The 15,196-nt window shown below is 41.0% G+C and overlaps 1 protein-coding gene across 8 annotated transcripts in view; it reads right to left on the bottom strand.

The window, feature by feature from the left end:
* Positions 1-1,564: 1,564 nt before the first annotated feature.
* The window catches only part of nfat5b (nuclear factor of activated T cells 5b), a 38,631-nt gene continuing 24,999 nt past the window's right edge, over positions 1,565-15,196 (bottom strand). For 4 of the 8 annotated variants that reach the window (XM_005741585.1, XM_013913012.1, XM_013913013.1 and 1 more), the window contains 11 exons: positions 13,142-13,748; positions 11,940-12,126; positions 10,591-10,781; positions 10,284-10,456; positions 8,936-9,070; positions 8,796-8,848; positions 7,778-7,910; positions 7,033-7,107; positions 6,824-6,888; positions 4,839-6,630; positions 1,565-3,915 (listed from right to left, as the gene is read on the bottom strand). In XM_005741585.1, the coding sequence (XP_005741642.1) occupies positions 3,677-3,915; positions 4,839-6,630; positions 6,824-6,888; positions 7,033-7,107; positions 7,778-7,910; positions 8,796-8,848; positions 8,936-9,070; positions 10,284-10,456; positions 10,591-10,781; positions 11,940-12,126; positions 13,142-13,748 (3,650 nt within the window). In that variant the 3' untranslated portion in view covers positions 1,565-3,676. Of the gene's footprint in view, positions 3,916-4,838; positions 6,631-6,823; positions 6,889-7,032; positions 7,108-7,777; positions 7,911-8,795; positions 8,849-8,935; positions 9,071-10,283; positions 10,457-10,590; positions 10,782-11,939; positions 12,127-13,141; positions 13,749-14,259; positions 14,747-14,841; positions 15,112-15,196 lie in introns of those variants that run through there. The other 4 variants (XM_013913016.1, XM_013913015.1, XM_013913014.1 and 1 more) reach the window with 3 other exon arrangements.

The raw sequence follows: 15,196 nt of genomic DNA, 5'->3' as shown, positions 1-15,196 counted from the left end.
AAAAAAAAAAGTAATCACCTCCCCCTTATGTGTACCATTCATTCACTGTGTCTCAAAATGACACTTTTACAACCATGATGCACATTTAGGATGATTTTCATTGTAAAAATACTGTTGCCCTGTTTTTAAGTATTTGGTCACATCGGACCTTCGGTCTAATTACAAACCATAAATAAACATGTGACGTCAGCTTAAAGGTGTAACTACAACTTCTGCAAGTCACAGAAGGAACTGTGCACAGAAATATCCATCGCAAGGTGCCTGTATCAGCATGTGTGCGTGTCTCTTTGGGGGGTGGCTGCCGAATCACGAACTGTGTCATTCACGAAGTTAGAAACACAGCTGCGATTACAATTTGGAGACTAACCAACACACAAATAAATTAAGATATACTTCTCTGAAAAGAGGCACAAGTACTAAACTGATAAAAAAAAAAAAAGAATTAGTATCTACAAACAAAAGAAAATTAAATCATAAATATTCAACACTGGAAATATTAGTTATTAAACAAAGTCACAAATTGAAGAAAGCCAGTCTCAGAAAGCTCTTTTCTCCAAAGACGGGTTTTCTTCAGGAATCGGGTCCCTTTAAAAACCACTCCAACTCTTCCAACTGACGCCCTGTAGCTCCACACATTACACTAGTTTACATCGTCTCCATCCTAACCGACAGCTAAATCAGATTTGAAAGCGTATAAAATGTAGCGGCGTTGATGTACTTCTGACAAACTATACACAGAAAACACGGCAACAACGAGGCGTAAAACGGGGCCGATCCTATCAGAGACCAGCACCTTGTTCGTGCACACACTTTAAAGGGAAACTAGACATGACATTGAGGGGGAAAGCGTGAACAGTAGAACAATATCTAAAAATAAAATCTGTAAATTCTGTAAAGGAAGAGAAAAAAAAAACTACGCTGATCTTAAAGCTAAAATGCAAGCCTGTAAAAAGAGAATAAAAACTCATGAGCCATAAAACTGGCCTTCCATCATTCCTGGATTCATTCAGAGCAAGATTTGAGTCAACCTTTGGTCCAGAGGTCACTGGCAAACTGCTTACGGCGACATAAACTGTACAGTACAGTATCCAAACTGTACAGTATCCATTTACAAGAAAACATACGTAGCGGGCTCTATTCGTTACTTCGTTACATGTTACTACACTATCCTGGATGAGATGTGCAGTAGCATTAGTGAATGCTGCTGCTTTTTCAACATTCACTGAATCAATCACATTATTAACCTGCTGGAAAGGCTTTAAAAAAAAAGAGAGAAAAGACTACTACTCCTGTTCATGCGTGCCTGCCGCAGAATGACATCAACAAAATGACACTAAAGCACACAATAAAAATATAATATATATATTCTACATATAATATATTCTGCTCTAGGTGCATGTACATATACGAGATATAGGTCATCTGAAGTTAGCATTTAACATTTTAATGCAGGTAATGTAAGTTTTTCCTGATTTGTCCAGTTTTCCAGCACAGCTTTTAGGATTCTAATATGTTAGTACGATGCCAGGTCTCTCTTGGAAATTAGATTTTTAATCTCAATGAGAATTTTTACCTGGATAAATAAAATAAAGGACTAATAATGTTTTAGCTTTTTCTGTGAATGAACAGTGACAGTTGTAACATAGATGTCAAAAATTCACACTGTTATAAAACATTTTTGTTATACAGTAACTAATTTGGGCACATTTAGCGATACTGGCTTAAATCAGACTCTCGTGGTAATTTGTTTTTATGATCCATATTCATATTCACTGTAAACAATGCAGAAGAGGCAGCTTCAGGCAAACTTGCTGCCTCCTGGTGATGATTTTTTTTTTTTAAATGCCTTAAATTTTGTCACGCCGTCATTACAAAGCCTGTACACTGTGGTGGATACTGCAAAGTATTTCATACTCAAAAAGACACTGATCAGCCACAACATTAAAACCCATCTTCCTAATATTGCATGGGTCCCTCAAGAACACCTCTGGCAGAGTCCTGATCTCTGGTGGCGAGGATCCTTCTGGACTTGGTCGGTAGTAAATTGAGGAGTCCGTAGACCAGGCTTGTTCCAGCTCAAACTGTCGATGCTTGACATCACTGGGATCTGGGAAGCGTGATGTTCCTTGAGCTGTATTCACGCTGGTCAAACAACAGGTCCAGTTATCCTCATGAATGTCAGGAACCAACTTCTCCCAGCGGGGCGATAAACTGCATTAAACTATTGAAGGTTTTATTATTGTGGCTGACTGGTGTGTGTTTCACATCCGCACTGACGAGCTTTGCTTGAACTACAAATATTTTAGTTTATAGTCATCAGTCTACTCAACTGGCCTTGACAAGACTGATTTGCAGCAAAATATAACACAGAAAAGTACAGCACACCTAGTGAGCATCTGAGCTTCCATCATCGATGAAACCAAAGTCACTTTGTGACAAAGACAACTAAAGCGGATTTATTTACACTATCGGGTGCAAGCTTGCTGCTACAACAATGAAATATTACCCACAAACAAACAAAACTTAATTGCGATATTACATAAGATTAGTGTGTATTCGTTTTTACAGCTCGTCCTTTGTCTCTCATTTCTCTGCCTGCTCCAGCCTTCTTTCACATTTTCTACACTGTTGGATCACATGACTCAACAGAAGCTACCTACCAGGGGTGTCAAACATGAGGGCAGAGGAGCCAAATCAGCCCACTCGAAGACTTTAACAAACTGTAGAACTTCCACAATCTTTGGTCTCTTCAGTCTGTTGGTTTTTTTTAATAGCAGTAGTTAAAAGTAATTAAAAATCATCCAACTAATGAGAGTGGCTGTCTAAACCAACTCCCTCTTGAAAAAGAAATAACTCATGGCCTGTCATGCTACACTGAGGTTAAACCAAAAACATCTCAGACTGTTGGTTCTTGTTTTCTTTTTGAAAAATGGAGGATTCGTTATCTTATGTTTATTAAACTTTTTAAAGTTGAAGTTCAGTGATTCAACTGCCCTAACACCCACTGAAATGAAATCAAACTGATTTCATGTGGTCCTTGAACTAAAACCCCTTCAACCCCTACATACTGCACTCCTCTCACTGTGTCACACAATCCATGCTCCGTGCAACCAAAATACAAACGTTTTTAAAAAAGGAAAGAAAGAAAAAAGAATGTGATTTGTGAAAACACCACAAGAACTAAAAGATACTGCTAATAACATTAGTGAAATTCTACTTACAGATAGAAATCTAACAAATTCCAAGGATTGCTGGCTAGTGTCTTTCCCGAGGTCTAAATTCAACATCTTTCAAAGTTTCACGGAAGTTTCCTTCTCTGGAGTCCATTGCCATTTTCAGCCATTAAGTCATTGAGTTAGAGATGTTTATGTTTCATTTCTTTTAGTTATCCGAATATTAATTTGTCCACTTTATCTTCATGATCACTATAAAATCTTTAGCTCATCTTAACTGTTCTTTCCTAACACACCCTTAAAAGAAGACCAAATCATATGCATATAGTTCAGAAAAAAACAAAACATGAAGTGACCACAAATAAACACATCACTGAGGGTTAATTTTAAAGGTTTAACTTACATAAAATTCCTAAGAGACAATATTTGGACCTACAAATTTTTACAATCTTTCCACATATAAAACTTTTTAAAGAAAGAAAAAGTTATAAACCTGCATTCAATTAGTAGGAACGAGTTATGTTGCTGCCCGGCTCCTGCAGGCTGACCAGCAGATCGTCAATCTTCTCCATGTTCTGAGAGGCAGACATGGTGTTCGGCACAGTGCCAGACTGAGAGAGGGACTGGCTGAGCAGGGACTGGATGTGCGCTTCACTCTCTCTCTGGTTCTGACCAGACTGGCTGATTGCTATTATCTGATCTGACAGCGTGTTTCCAGGAGTTTCCATCAACTGGCCGCATTCTGCAAGGAAGGAACAGAAAGAGCTTCATGACTCAACAGGAACCACAGTCAAGAAAATAACAAACCACAGGCCCTTGAATAAAGTAAGCAGTGAACAGATTATTAATTACTTATGCTTTGGTCATAAATTTGAATGAAAAGTGGAGACACTACTTTACTGTCAATAATGAGTCCTCACAATCCAGATTTGACTGTACTCAATTCTTGCCAATTTGCAACCTATAAATCAGACTTAAAAATTGTGTTTTGTTTTTCTTTTATTGGACAATTAAAGGATGGGGATAAAAAAAAAACAACAACTTTACAAATATGTTAAAGATAAACATTAATAAAAATAAAAAGGATAAATTCTAATACTGGTATTTCACAGACATGTGAAATTTAATCTGAAGTAACTCATTTTTGCCACTTGAGGGCAGCAGAAACAAGTAGTGATACATAGAGATACAGTCTATGCCAGGGGTAGGCAAGTCCAGGCCTCGAGTACTGGTGTCCTGCAGGATTTAGATGTGTCCTTGATCCAACACAGTCTGGAGTTGCCTACCCCTTGTCTATGCAATGAACACATTAACTTTCTATCACGCTTTAAGTTGATGTGGTGAATCTACTGAATAGATACGAAGCAATGCTCAGTAGTCAAAGTTGTGAGTCTCATCACTCAACGAAGCTTCTTTTTAGCTCTGCTAAATAATGAAGAAGAAAAATGGGCTTTTTGACTATGTAATACTCCTTTAGGTTTACCAGCTAATTACTAACTGTATCTTTTCTTGCCATAAACAGCTGTTTGCTGCATCTGGAAACAACTCTAATGAGAGCAACCAGAGTGAACTAAAAGTAACTAAGTGATAATCTTGTTCCTCACTTCTCACTTTGAGTCATTTCAGCAGTTTCAACAACGTGCACTTGCCTAATAAATTCCTTACCGTTCTGGATACCGAAAAGGAAGAGGCCAGCTTGTTGAGGCTGGCTGGATTGATTGACGCTCCCACTCACAGCTGTTTGAAACAGAGATCCTGGCTGTTGAACAGGGGAGGACGTAGTTGTCTGGAGGTTTGCCACGCCATTCTGTGAGGCAAACACGGCTGATTGTGCAAGCTCCTGAGCGGCCAGACCCCCCTGCAGAGAGGCCATAGTGGACTGAGGCATGAAGAGACCCACAGGCTGCTCCTCTCTGTTGCTGCTGTTCCCCAGCTGCATAGGTTGTTGCTCCTGAAACATGGCTTGCTGTGGTGGTTCAGTAGGGTTCCCTAAGGTCATGGGTTCTGGGCGATCTTGCTGGGTTACCGTCACCATGTTGGCTTGAGAAAAGGGCAGAGGGGTGTTTTGGGGCTCTTGAGAAACTAGACTGTTGTTGGTCAAAGGAGGCATTTGGCCTTGGTTGCTGAAAAGGATGCTAGAGCCCTGGTCTGGTGTGGAAAGTGTGTTGCTGCAAAACAGCAAGCCAGCCTGCTGTTGCTGCTGCTGCTGTCCTGGAGAAAGTGAATTTGTAGATGAATGTGGGGAGATGTTCTGAAACAGGGTGGCCTGCTGGGCTGGCTGTGTGTGGTGTTGAGGCTGAGATGGTTGCTCCTGCTCCATGGGGCTTCTCTGCTGGATGGGGGAGATCTGGGTCTGAAATACTGACTGTGGTTCAGGGGAAGAAGATTGTAAAGCGCTAAGGAAGGCCAGCTGCTGCTGCTGTTGCTGCTGTTGCTGCTGCTGCTGCTGTTGCTGGGAACTGTTGTTTGAAAGCTGATTGGACATAGAGGTCTGGGGGAGGAAGAGTCCAGGGGATGAGGCTTGCTGCTCTGGAGACTGTAGCACTGTCATGGTGCTTTGGAAGAGTGCAGCCTGGACCTGTTCCTGGGAGGCTTTTTGAAACAGCGCCCCCTGTGGATCCTGCGTTTCTGCCAGAGTGCTGGGATTGTGAAACATCGGTGGTGAAGAGTGAGATGGGGTCTGCTGGAGGAAGTTTGTCTGGATAGAAAGAAGATCATTTGCCTGCTGAAAAAGAGCTGCTTGCTGTTGCTGCTGCTGCTGCTGTTGTTGTTGCTGTTGTTGCTGTTGCTGGTCCGGCTGGAAAAGTGATCCCTGGTTAGTCACCACACCTGGTGATGAGACCTGAAGCTCTCCATTCTTGGCCTGGGATGCATCCTGAAACATGGCACAGTGCATCTGCATCTGTGACTGAAACAGCTGCTGCTGCAGATTCTCCATAACCTGCTGCTGCTGCTGCTGAATTTGCTGTTTTTGGATCTGTTGCTGATGCTGGATGTGTTGCTGCTGCTGTTTGGTTATAGGGTTGTCAGATTGAAGTGATAAGTTACAGTATCCTTTGGCTTTTAGTTGTCTCACTGCTTCTTCCAGCTGGGCTACTTCATCTGGAGGAAAGAGTGGCAGCTGCTGCGGTTGAGATGCAGGTTCCCCACACAACCTTCCCACAGCTCCAGAACTGACACCTGGCCTCTCCTGCCTGAGGCCATCTCTGGTCTCCAAAAGGAACTGCTGTGATCCTTGCTGAAGCAGAGAGTCTGCAGGCACAGAGAACGAGCTGCCCGCAACAATGTCCTGCTTCTGGATGGTGCTTAAGGGCTCAGCGCTGGTAAAAACAGGCGCCTGGCCTTTGTCAGGATCACCTGCAGGCTGAGACAGGTTGCTGGAGAATACTCTGTTTTTATTTAGATGTCCTGCTGTCATATCAGAGTTCTGCTGGGCTGGGCACAGATCACCAGTCTGCTGATAACCCACAAAACAGAACACAAAAGATGTGCTTCACTTTGCTTTTCAGTTATGCATCACTGTTATTCTCTTTTTCAAAACACAGAATACTACCTTTATGCTTTATTTCAGGGACAATAAAACATGAACGAACTGAACGACTTGACTTTAAAACAAATTATGAAAGCAACATATAAGATAAAAGCTTCACCTTAAATACTCCTGAAGACTGAAGGTTGCTTGTCACCTCCATTGGAGTGACATCTTCTCTCTTTACTAAAGACAACAAAGGCATCAGGGATCTATCTACAACCGTACGAGTAGCAAGGATTACATTACATTTTTTTCCATGTATTCACTTTACTATATATAGGAAACCTTGGTGTCTTTGTTAAAAAATTGAAATAAATAAAAAATAACCTTTAATTTGCTCATCAAAAGAACACGTCTTCACTGGAGAAGGCAACTCTTTCTTCACAGGAACATCGATTGTTGCTGCAAGTGTCAGCAAAACGACAAAAATCAATGCACAGCAAAAATGTTAGTTAAGTAAAGCTACATATGATGTGAGTGGACAGCTAATTAAATTGCTTACTAAATTTTAGTTTAGTTACTTTGTCACATCTTACAGTGTTTTACCCAGAGGACTAAAAGGATATCAAATTAACTAGTAAAGAGACAATTTAAAAGGTAATGACTGCTAAAATAACAATGACAATATATTGATATACTCAACAAAGAAGTGATGTAAGTCTTATGACTACTGTACACAAGAACATTCATAAAAGCATAATTATATATTAAAACAAAAACGTTTTTAAGGCCCAATCACACAGGCTAATAGACTGGTTTGCGAACCCCTGGCAACCATCGGTCACCAGGAAAAGAATGTGTATTCCTCAAGGCCAAACACCTAGAGAGTGAAAATTTGGCCTGTGTGTCTGGGGTGTTAAATACAATCCAGCTTTATTTTCTAACTAGGTTGGTCTGCTTTGGTACCAGTCAGTAAATCTAATCAGCAATGTGTGGGAAATGACCCAGTAATCTGAAGGCTACATGCAAGGTTACCAGAATCCCGATTACATTTTCATGGTCATCTTTCTATCAGCCGATTGTAAAAAGGACACACTTCATGTGAATTAGTGTGAAACGGATTCAAACAAACCTGGATCTGGAGTGTAAGTAAATGGCTGAACGTCATGGGATCTCCCAGCATTCGTCACCACGTAGATTCCTACACACACTTTAGATGTGATGACTTGGTTCTGGTAGGGAGGAACCTTTACTATCAGGTGATTCTTTGGGATGATAAACAAAAAAGATCATCAGCAAACACGACTACAACAATAAGACTACCCAACTTCAGCATTCTGCTATAGAGATTTCTGTGACACATCTGACATCACAGTGAAACCAAATATAAATGGGCAATGAATCATATTTCTTACTCTCGCTGTAGACGATGGATTTGCAGCTACCAGATATTGATATTATTTTGCTATTAATATTAATCCTACATGCAACCCTCCCATTTATCCAGGCTTGGGACCAGCACTTTGAGTCCACTAGCATTCCAGCCTTGACCCTGGGATCTGATTGTGTCTGAGGCAGATGTGTTAGCCACTAACATGCAGCCATGTCAACTAAATATCAATGACAGTAGCACTTCCAGCTATCAGCAGCTGGTGGCGGTAAAACTTGGCTCAATAATGAAGAAGCACAGAAAACCATTAACCGACCAAAGTAATGCCAAATTATCTTTCAAATCATCAAAGCATAGTTAGCCGAGTTGGTTCATTCAATCATGTTTGTTCAGCCTTTCCAAACAATACACATCACAACTTCAGATAACTGTAAAACTGGTTTATGAGGGTGTCAAGGTCTTAGCAAAATGTGAATACTTTCATTTGGCAGCTGCAGATTCATTGCTCTGGTCATGTCATTTAACAAGAGCAAAGGTTCAGACTGGACTGTTGAGACACACTCAGTAATAGCCTCTAAGATGGAGTGTAATTAGGTCAGAACACAATGAGACTACTCAAACCTTTGAACAGCAGCCATTTAAGATGATTACATCTAAAGCCACTTACCAGTCTGAAATGGCTGCATCTATCTACTGAGCTCGTTATCCATTACCATAATTGTTTGTCACAAAAAAGATTAAAAATAGATAAAAAACACACCTGGTGAAAAAGCTCCATGTCAATTTCAGCCTCTGCCTTCCATGACTTCTCATCTGAAACACAGAAACGATGTAAAGCATCAACCAGAGAAATGACCTCACCTATAATAACCATGCAAAACATAAAGCTTTACTACTGACCAGAGGCATTCTCGTGAAATATGACTTTGGTGTCTTTAAGAAAGTTTTTTCCAATGATGAAGACCTCCTCTCCACCCCTCACTGAACAGCTGTGCAGTGACTTTTTCAGTATTTCAGGCACTCCTGCTGGCTGGGCTGTAAACACAGCAGATACACGTCATGCATTTATGTTTTAAAGTTTTATTTATACGTGCAACCCAGGCAGAAATAAAATGAAATCTAACAGTAACAGCAAAGAAATTCATGCTGAAAGGACTGAAGCAGTGATTCAAAAAACTAATATGAAAACAAAAATTTCTAAGGAGATTGGCAGCTTTGTTTCGCCTTTTCAAATTAAAACTTTCAGTAAATATAAATATTTCAAAGATATTTTATCAAAAATGAAAAACTGATCACCAAGTATTGAGAAAACTGTAAATGCAAATGCTTAACATACCCTTTACCTTCAACATTGATTTTGGTGGGCATTGTCTACTGTACACCGCACCCATATCGTGTGGATATGGGTGCGTGCACACACACACACACACACACACACACACACACACACACACACACACACACACTTCAAAGGATATTATTAACCATGTCAACCTTAAACATAACCATTACTTTCTCAGATCTAACCCAATCTTATAACTACCTCGTCAGGTCACGAGTTACAGTCTCCATAATATGACTGTATAAACAGATTTAAGTCCCCATGATATGAGTAATATCCGCCCCCACACACGCACACGTACAGACATGCACACACACTAAGATGCCAAGCAGGATTACTGTTTTTTCTTGTTTCGTGGAAAGATATTTCCCTGGGTTGTATGCTGGCTCCGTGTAAACAATAGAAGTTCACACACCTATTGTTTCGTCCTTGCCCTCTCTTTCTCCCCTGCCACTCTCAGAGCAAATTCTCCCAAATCCACTGACACAGATATTTTCTTACGGCCCTAAGCGTCTTTCCTGTTTATAAAAACAACCACACCTTTGTACTTCTGCATTCTGTAGGCATTATTAAACAACTCAGTCTAATGGGATCTTTGTCTCCTTCCTCTCCAAATGTTGATATCAGAAGACAATAGTCTCCTGATCTCTGACTCTAAAAATGGAGAAACAGGAGCTGAAAAAAATTCAGTTTACATTATTATAGTCATTATTAACAGGCATGTTACAGGTCAGCTACCCATTTTCGCACACTTAACCTGTCATAACTACATGAATATCGTAAATAATACCTTGTAATTAAACCTTGCTGGATAATTTTCTGCACAAAGTTTTTTTAAGTGGTTTAACTAATATACCGACTTCACAACATAGTATTTCCAGTCAAAGTATGAGAAAAATGACTTACTACACAGGATTGGAGATGAGGGAGTCTGTAGTGTAAGCACTGAACCATCTGGACGGGGGATGTTGACCCGAAACACGAGCCGAGCACGTGTGCTCTTCTTCTTTGATCCGGCCACCCCAATGCGAGCCTCTACATCAGCGTTGCGGAGCTTCAGGATCCCAACACAGTCCACCCTGCAGTGAGGGGCAGTGTTAACTTGGGTTTACTTGCTCTCAAGAGGATTTTGGCAATTATAAGGAAATGTTCTTAGTATGACTAACAACTATCACTTAAATGACACAATTTCAGTTTTAAGAAAAGCACGTACGCTAGGGTCATGTTGGAGCTTGGATCCAGGGACACTTCGATAACAGTTGTGCCTTCAATATCAACCTCCTTGCAGGCTGTGGTGTTGCGACCAGTAACCCTGCAGGCTTGGTAAAACCCATGAGGCTTCACGCGGCCGGCATCGGTGCCAACGAACACCTGCAAAACCACTGGCTCGCTCACTCCCTCCAACTGTGCAAGGCAAAAACAGATGAGCAATCAAACGGAGCTCATTGTAGATCTGCTGTGTCATAACATTTTCATACAAAACTATGGACTATGAACTGCTTATTTCTGAAACTTCTGTGCTAATAATGAGCTCCCAGTTTACACTATTCCATCATATAATGCCCAATCAGTTCTGTGCATTCAGCTGAACTTGTGCATCTTCACCTACCTGCCCTGACATTGATGGTGTTGTGGACGAATAAAGAAGGAGTGAGAACTGAGAGCTGTGTCGTTGATGCTTACCTCCACAGTGTCAATGTCTTGCTCAAGGACATTGTTAGCTTAATTTATTATTGGATTCTGCTTTCAGATGCAAATCGGTCAGCTTTAGTTCTTTATGGCTTTGGTGATTGTTTTATCAGTTTGGATTCACCTGTCATTTCTGGGCTCTGGCTGCCTTGTGACCATCTGCAGAACCTGGGCAAATGAATGATCAAACACAAGACAATGTGCCTGTTCTGACTAACGTCTGGTTTTTGTCTGCTTTTGAAGTCGGTTAACTACAGCTCAGCTTTAGTTTGAGCGAGTACATAAAATTTAATTCCTTTTTCATCAAGCTACAGCTCCTTAAAGCTTAGGTCCCTTTTTTCACACATGAACTCAAGTGAAAGTTGGATTCCTGATAAGTGACTGACAGTCTGAAGGAGCTGATTTCCTCATCCAACGTCCTCATTTGTGAACAGCAGTGAGAACTAACAGTCTCATGAAATATTACAGACTCTGACACTTCGTTTCATCCTCCCAAGGACGTGGATATCCACTTGAACACAAGTGGAACACTTCACAAAATCATTGTCAGTGAACACAGTCCAGACCCATCACTTGGAGAAAACATTTGATATACGTAAAACACAAGAGGCCTATCTGTTAGGAGGCTCAAATGAAAATTGAGGGACCATTTTGCTTTCAAAATGACAGCAACTTGTCTTCTCAGTTCAATACAGTATTGTTAAAAAAAAAAAAAAGTTGTAGGGAAGCCCAGGAGTGCCCCAACTTCTTTGGAAAATGTTGCAAGTAATAAATTCAATATCAGCAATTACTTTCACCTTATGCTAACGTTAAACACAGGGATGCTAAAGCAGTAGAATTTCAACATTAACTACAGAGGAGTTTTACAATTACCTTTACAGTAGGGAAGCCCTGCTGAGTGCGGTCCTTCACGGATCCTCTGCTGCCTTCGGTCAGATAGCGGGCTCTGTGTTGGGTCTCAGGCTGGACGAGGATCTTCAACTCTTTCCCCTCACTCTTTTGTGGGAACTGCATCGAGAGAGTTCCTCCTTTCTGAATAGTAGTCTGAGGTTCATCAGCACTGCAGCAAAGACCAATTTGACAGAGACACGAGCAGATGATCTCTAATTCTAACGTTTTCATGTAGCCTATGATGGATTAAAAAGTCTTCAACTTAATCCATGCAAGTGTTTGCAGCAATGTTAGGTTCAGAACCCCAGTTTAAATAAAAAGAACCCTAACAGTATTATATATCTGTATGCAATTGGCTGGGGTTTGCTGCAGTACATAGCTCTCAGTCACAACAGTGAAACTGCTCTGAAGTTGCCATGGTGCTCTAAGCAATGCAGAGTTCAGAGGGTGTCCATCAACCAAACATTTTCTATCCCCAGCTCCTAAAACGTTCAGCCTTATCTGTTTATTTAATCGGCTCTGCTTATCCTAGGTCTTTGAGAAGGGCTCTGTGATTCACTGTGGCTGACCATTGTTTGTACTTCAGTATCCTGCCCCTCCCTCCCCTCTGATCTAACCGCTCTCCTTCAGTCAAAGTGTGGTGGGAAATTTAGAGCCAGATCAGTTTGGTAAAGATTTCCATCTGTCGGTGTGTGCCAACGTATCATTTCGTGATACTACCTCCTTCTACAATAACGATGAGGGCTGAGCAAAATTATTAAAACGGGTCTTTAAAGTTATAGTCAGAGAAAGGCTGAGTACCCAAGTAACTACTAAAGGGCTGGTGCAACTATCAAAGGAAACTATTAAATGAACAAAAAGTTAGCTAACAAGTGAGTCAACAATGTCCTAAATCAATGTGTTTTCTTTACTTACTGATAATGTAACATCATTTATTTCAAAATCAATTCTATTTATATAGTGCCAAATCACAATAACAGTTGCCTCAAGGTGCTACAATAGTACAGAAAAAACAGAAAACCCCAACAATGATATGACCCCCATGAGCAATCGCTTTGGCAACAGTGGGAAGGAAAACCTCCCTTTAATCAGGAAGAAACCACTGGAAATATTTTTGACAACTCCATGAAATGTCGAGAGGCATGTGACAAATTTCTGGTGATCATAATACAAAAAGTACAAACCTTCCTTTATGTCCTCCCTTGCTGTCAGGGCCTAGCTGCGACAGGACAAAGTGTGGGCCTTTGGCACTGTCTGCATCAAACACATCCATGCTGCCCTCCCCTGCTGGCGCCGTCTTAGGGCCAGGCCTTTGACGGGGGGTACGTTTGCGGGACTTCCGTGGCACCTCTGTGTTGTCATTGTAAGACAGCGTGCTCGTCACACTGAAGTTGGACAGAGATTCATCCATCCAGATGCTGTTACTTTGCTCTGTATCCTGGGTCCCATCATCTTGGCAGGACATTTGGCTGTCATCAAACAAATCTTCTGGAGGTGGCGAGATGTTCAGTACGGTGCGACGCTTTGATGGAGTCAGTGGGTGATGCAGTGGGCCTTCCTGGGTTGTTACACCTTTTCCTCCTGCTAGCTCGCCGCTGCCCCTGCCGTTACCATTTCCACGTTCTGCTCCAGCAGCCTCTGGTACCACTTTGGTACTCCTGGTGTCGTCTGGATCAACATTACTGTCTTTAACTGGTTTCTGGTCATTGGTTAGATTACTGGAATGCATGGTGGAGCTGGAAGAGGTGGAAAAAGCACTGCGAGGGCCTTCCATGGTCAGAGAAGAGGCATCTACAGTGCAAATAATTAGATAGTTAATACAGGCATCTCAACTAATGTTGGCTAGTAGTCCCAATTTTACAGCAAAATAGTTTTTTTCTCTGTTTCAATTTTTTTGTTGCTGATTTTATTAAATTTTTTTTATATGTTGTCATCCAAAAAAGAAACTGTGTTGTTACTAGATCTTACATATAAATGTGCATCTGATTCTGATGAAGTTATAAATGTGGAGTATTTGTAGCACAGTGGAGGTGTTATGTCAAGAAGACTAAAAACGAAGACAAAGGTTGAGCAGGCCACTATATTTTATTTCAATGTACTGTAATCAACTTCAAAAACAACAGAAATTCATTATTGCTAGCATTTTGTGCATGCTCAAATAAAAATCTCGACAATAATAATATTGTACAATATGAGGCATGCCAATTATGGGAACTTTTCGTTTATTTATATCTTGCTTTCTATCAGTGTTCATTTTGGGGACTGAGCGTAGCCGCTGAGACAAAATAAACAAGCTTCTGACCTAGGAAGCAGAGAACTGCAGACCATTTTCTGCATATAAAATGCAGACACTCCCTGCTTCATAGGGAACTTCCTGGAATATAAAAATGAGACAGCAAATAAGCAATAAAAGCTGAACAGTAAAAAAACGTATTCAGATTTTATTAAAAAGAAGAGAAAAAAAGAAATCAATAGAACAGGGAAATTTGTTTGGCAAAAATCATGTTGCTTCAACATGCTTATATACACTGATCAGTCATAACATTGAAACCACCAACATAACAAGGAATACAGTGGTAAATGTGAGGGGAGTGAGACACATTAGGCAGAAAGTTCTTGGAGCAGACGTGTTAGAAGTGAAAGAAATGGGCAAGCACAAGGAACTGAGTGATTTAATGCAGTGGCCATCCTGTCCCATGTCTCTGGTACAATGTGCACATAAGCAGGATCGTGAGTCCTGTTGATGGTTGGGTGCGTGCACCTCTTTCACCTGGTAGCAGCAGGACGCACTATGGAAAAACGGCAAGCCACCAGAGGCAGTGTGACACTCCAGAGAATATTAGCTCCTAACAATCTTGTGTATTGTTACGTTGAAGCATGTCACCTTTTGAGACACTCCAGCAGACCATGCAAATGCATTCACTGTATTTCAGCTTCCACCAGGAGAATTGACACTGCAAATGTGCTCTGGAATGGTTTGAGAAGCATAAACAGATCAAGGTGTGGCCTGAAAATTTCCCACATCGCAATCTCAGTGACGAAGGATATGAAAGAAAGAAAAAAATAGCGTGATCTACAGATCACGACAACGAAGGCTCTGCTGCTGACATCTTGGTGCCTGGAGGACACCTTTAGAGGTTTTGCAGAGCTATCGTATTTGGCAAGCGGTTTTAATGTTGTGGCTGGTTGGTGCACACTGTTATTTCAAAAATATTCAAAAGAGTTTAAAATGAACTATA

This window comes from Pundamilia nyererei, unplaced genomic scaffold (genome assembly GCF_000239375.1).
Source record: "Pundamilia nyererei isolate P.nyererei 1_Seehausen unplaced genomic scaffold, PunNye1.0 scaffold00112, whole genome shotgun sequence".
Classification (NCBI taxonomy): Eukaryota; Metazoa; Chordata; class Actinopteri; order Cichliformes; family Cichlidae; genus Pundamilia; species Pundamilia nyererei.
This window is presented reverse-complemented; position numbering and strand designations above follow the sequence as displayed.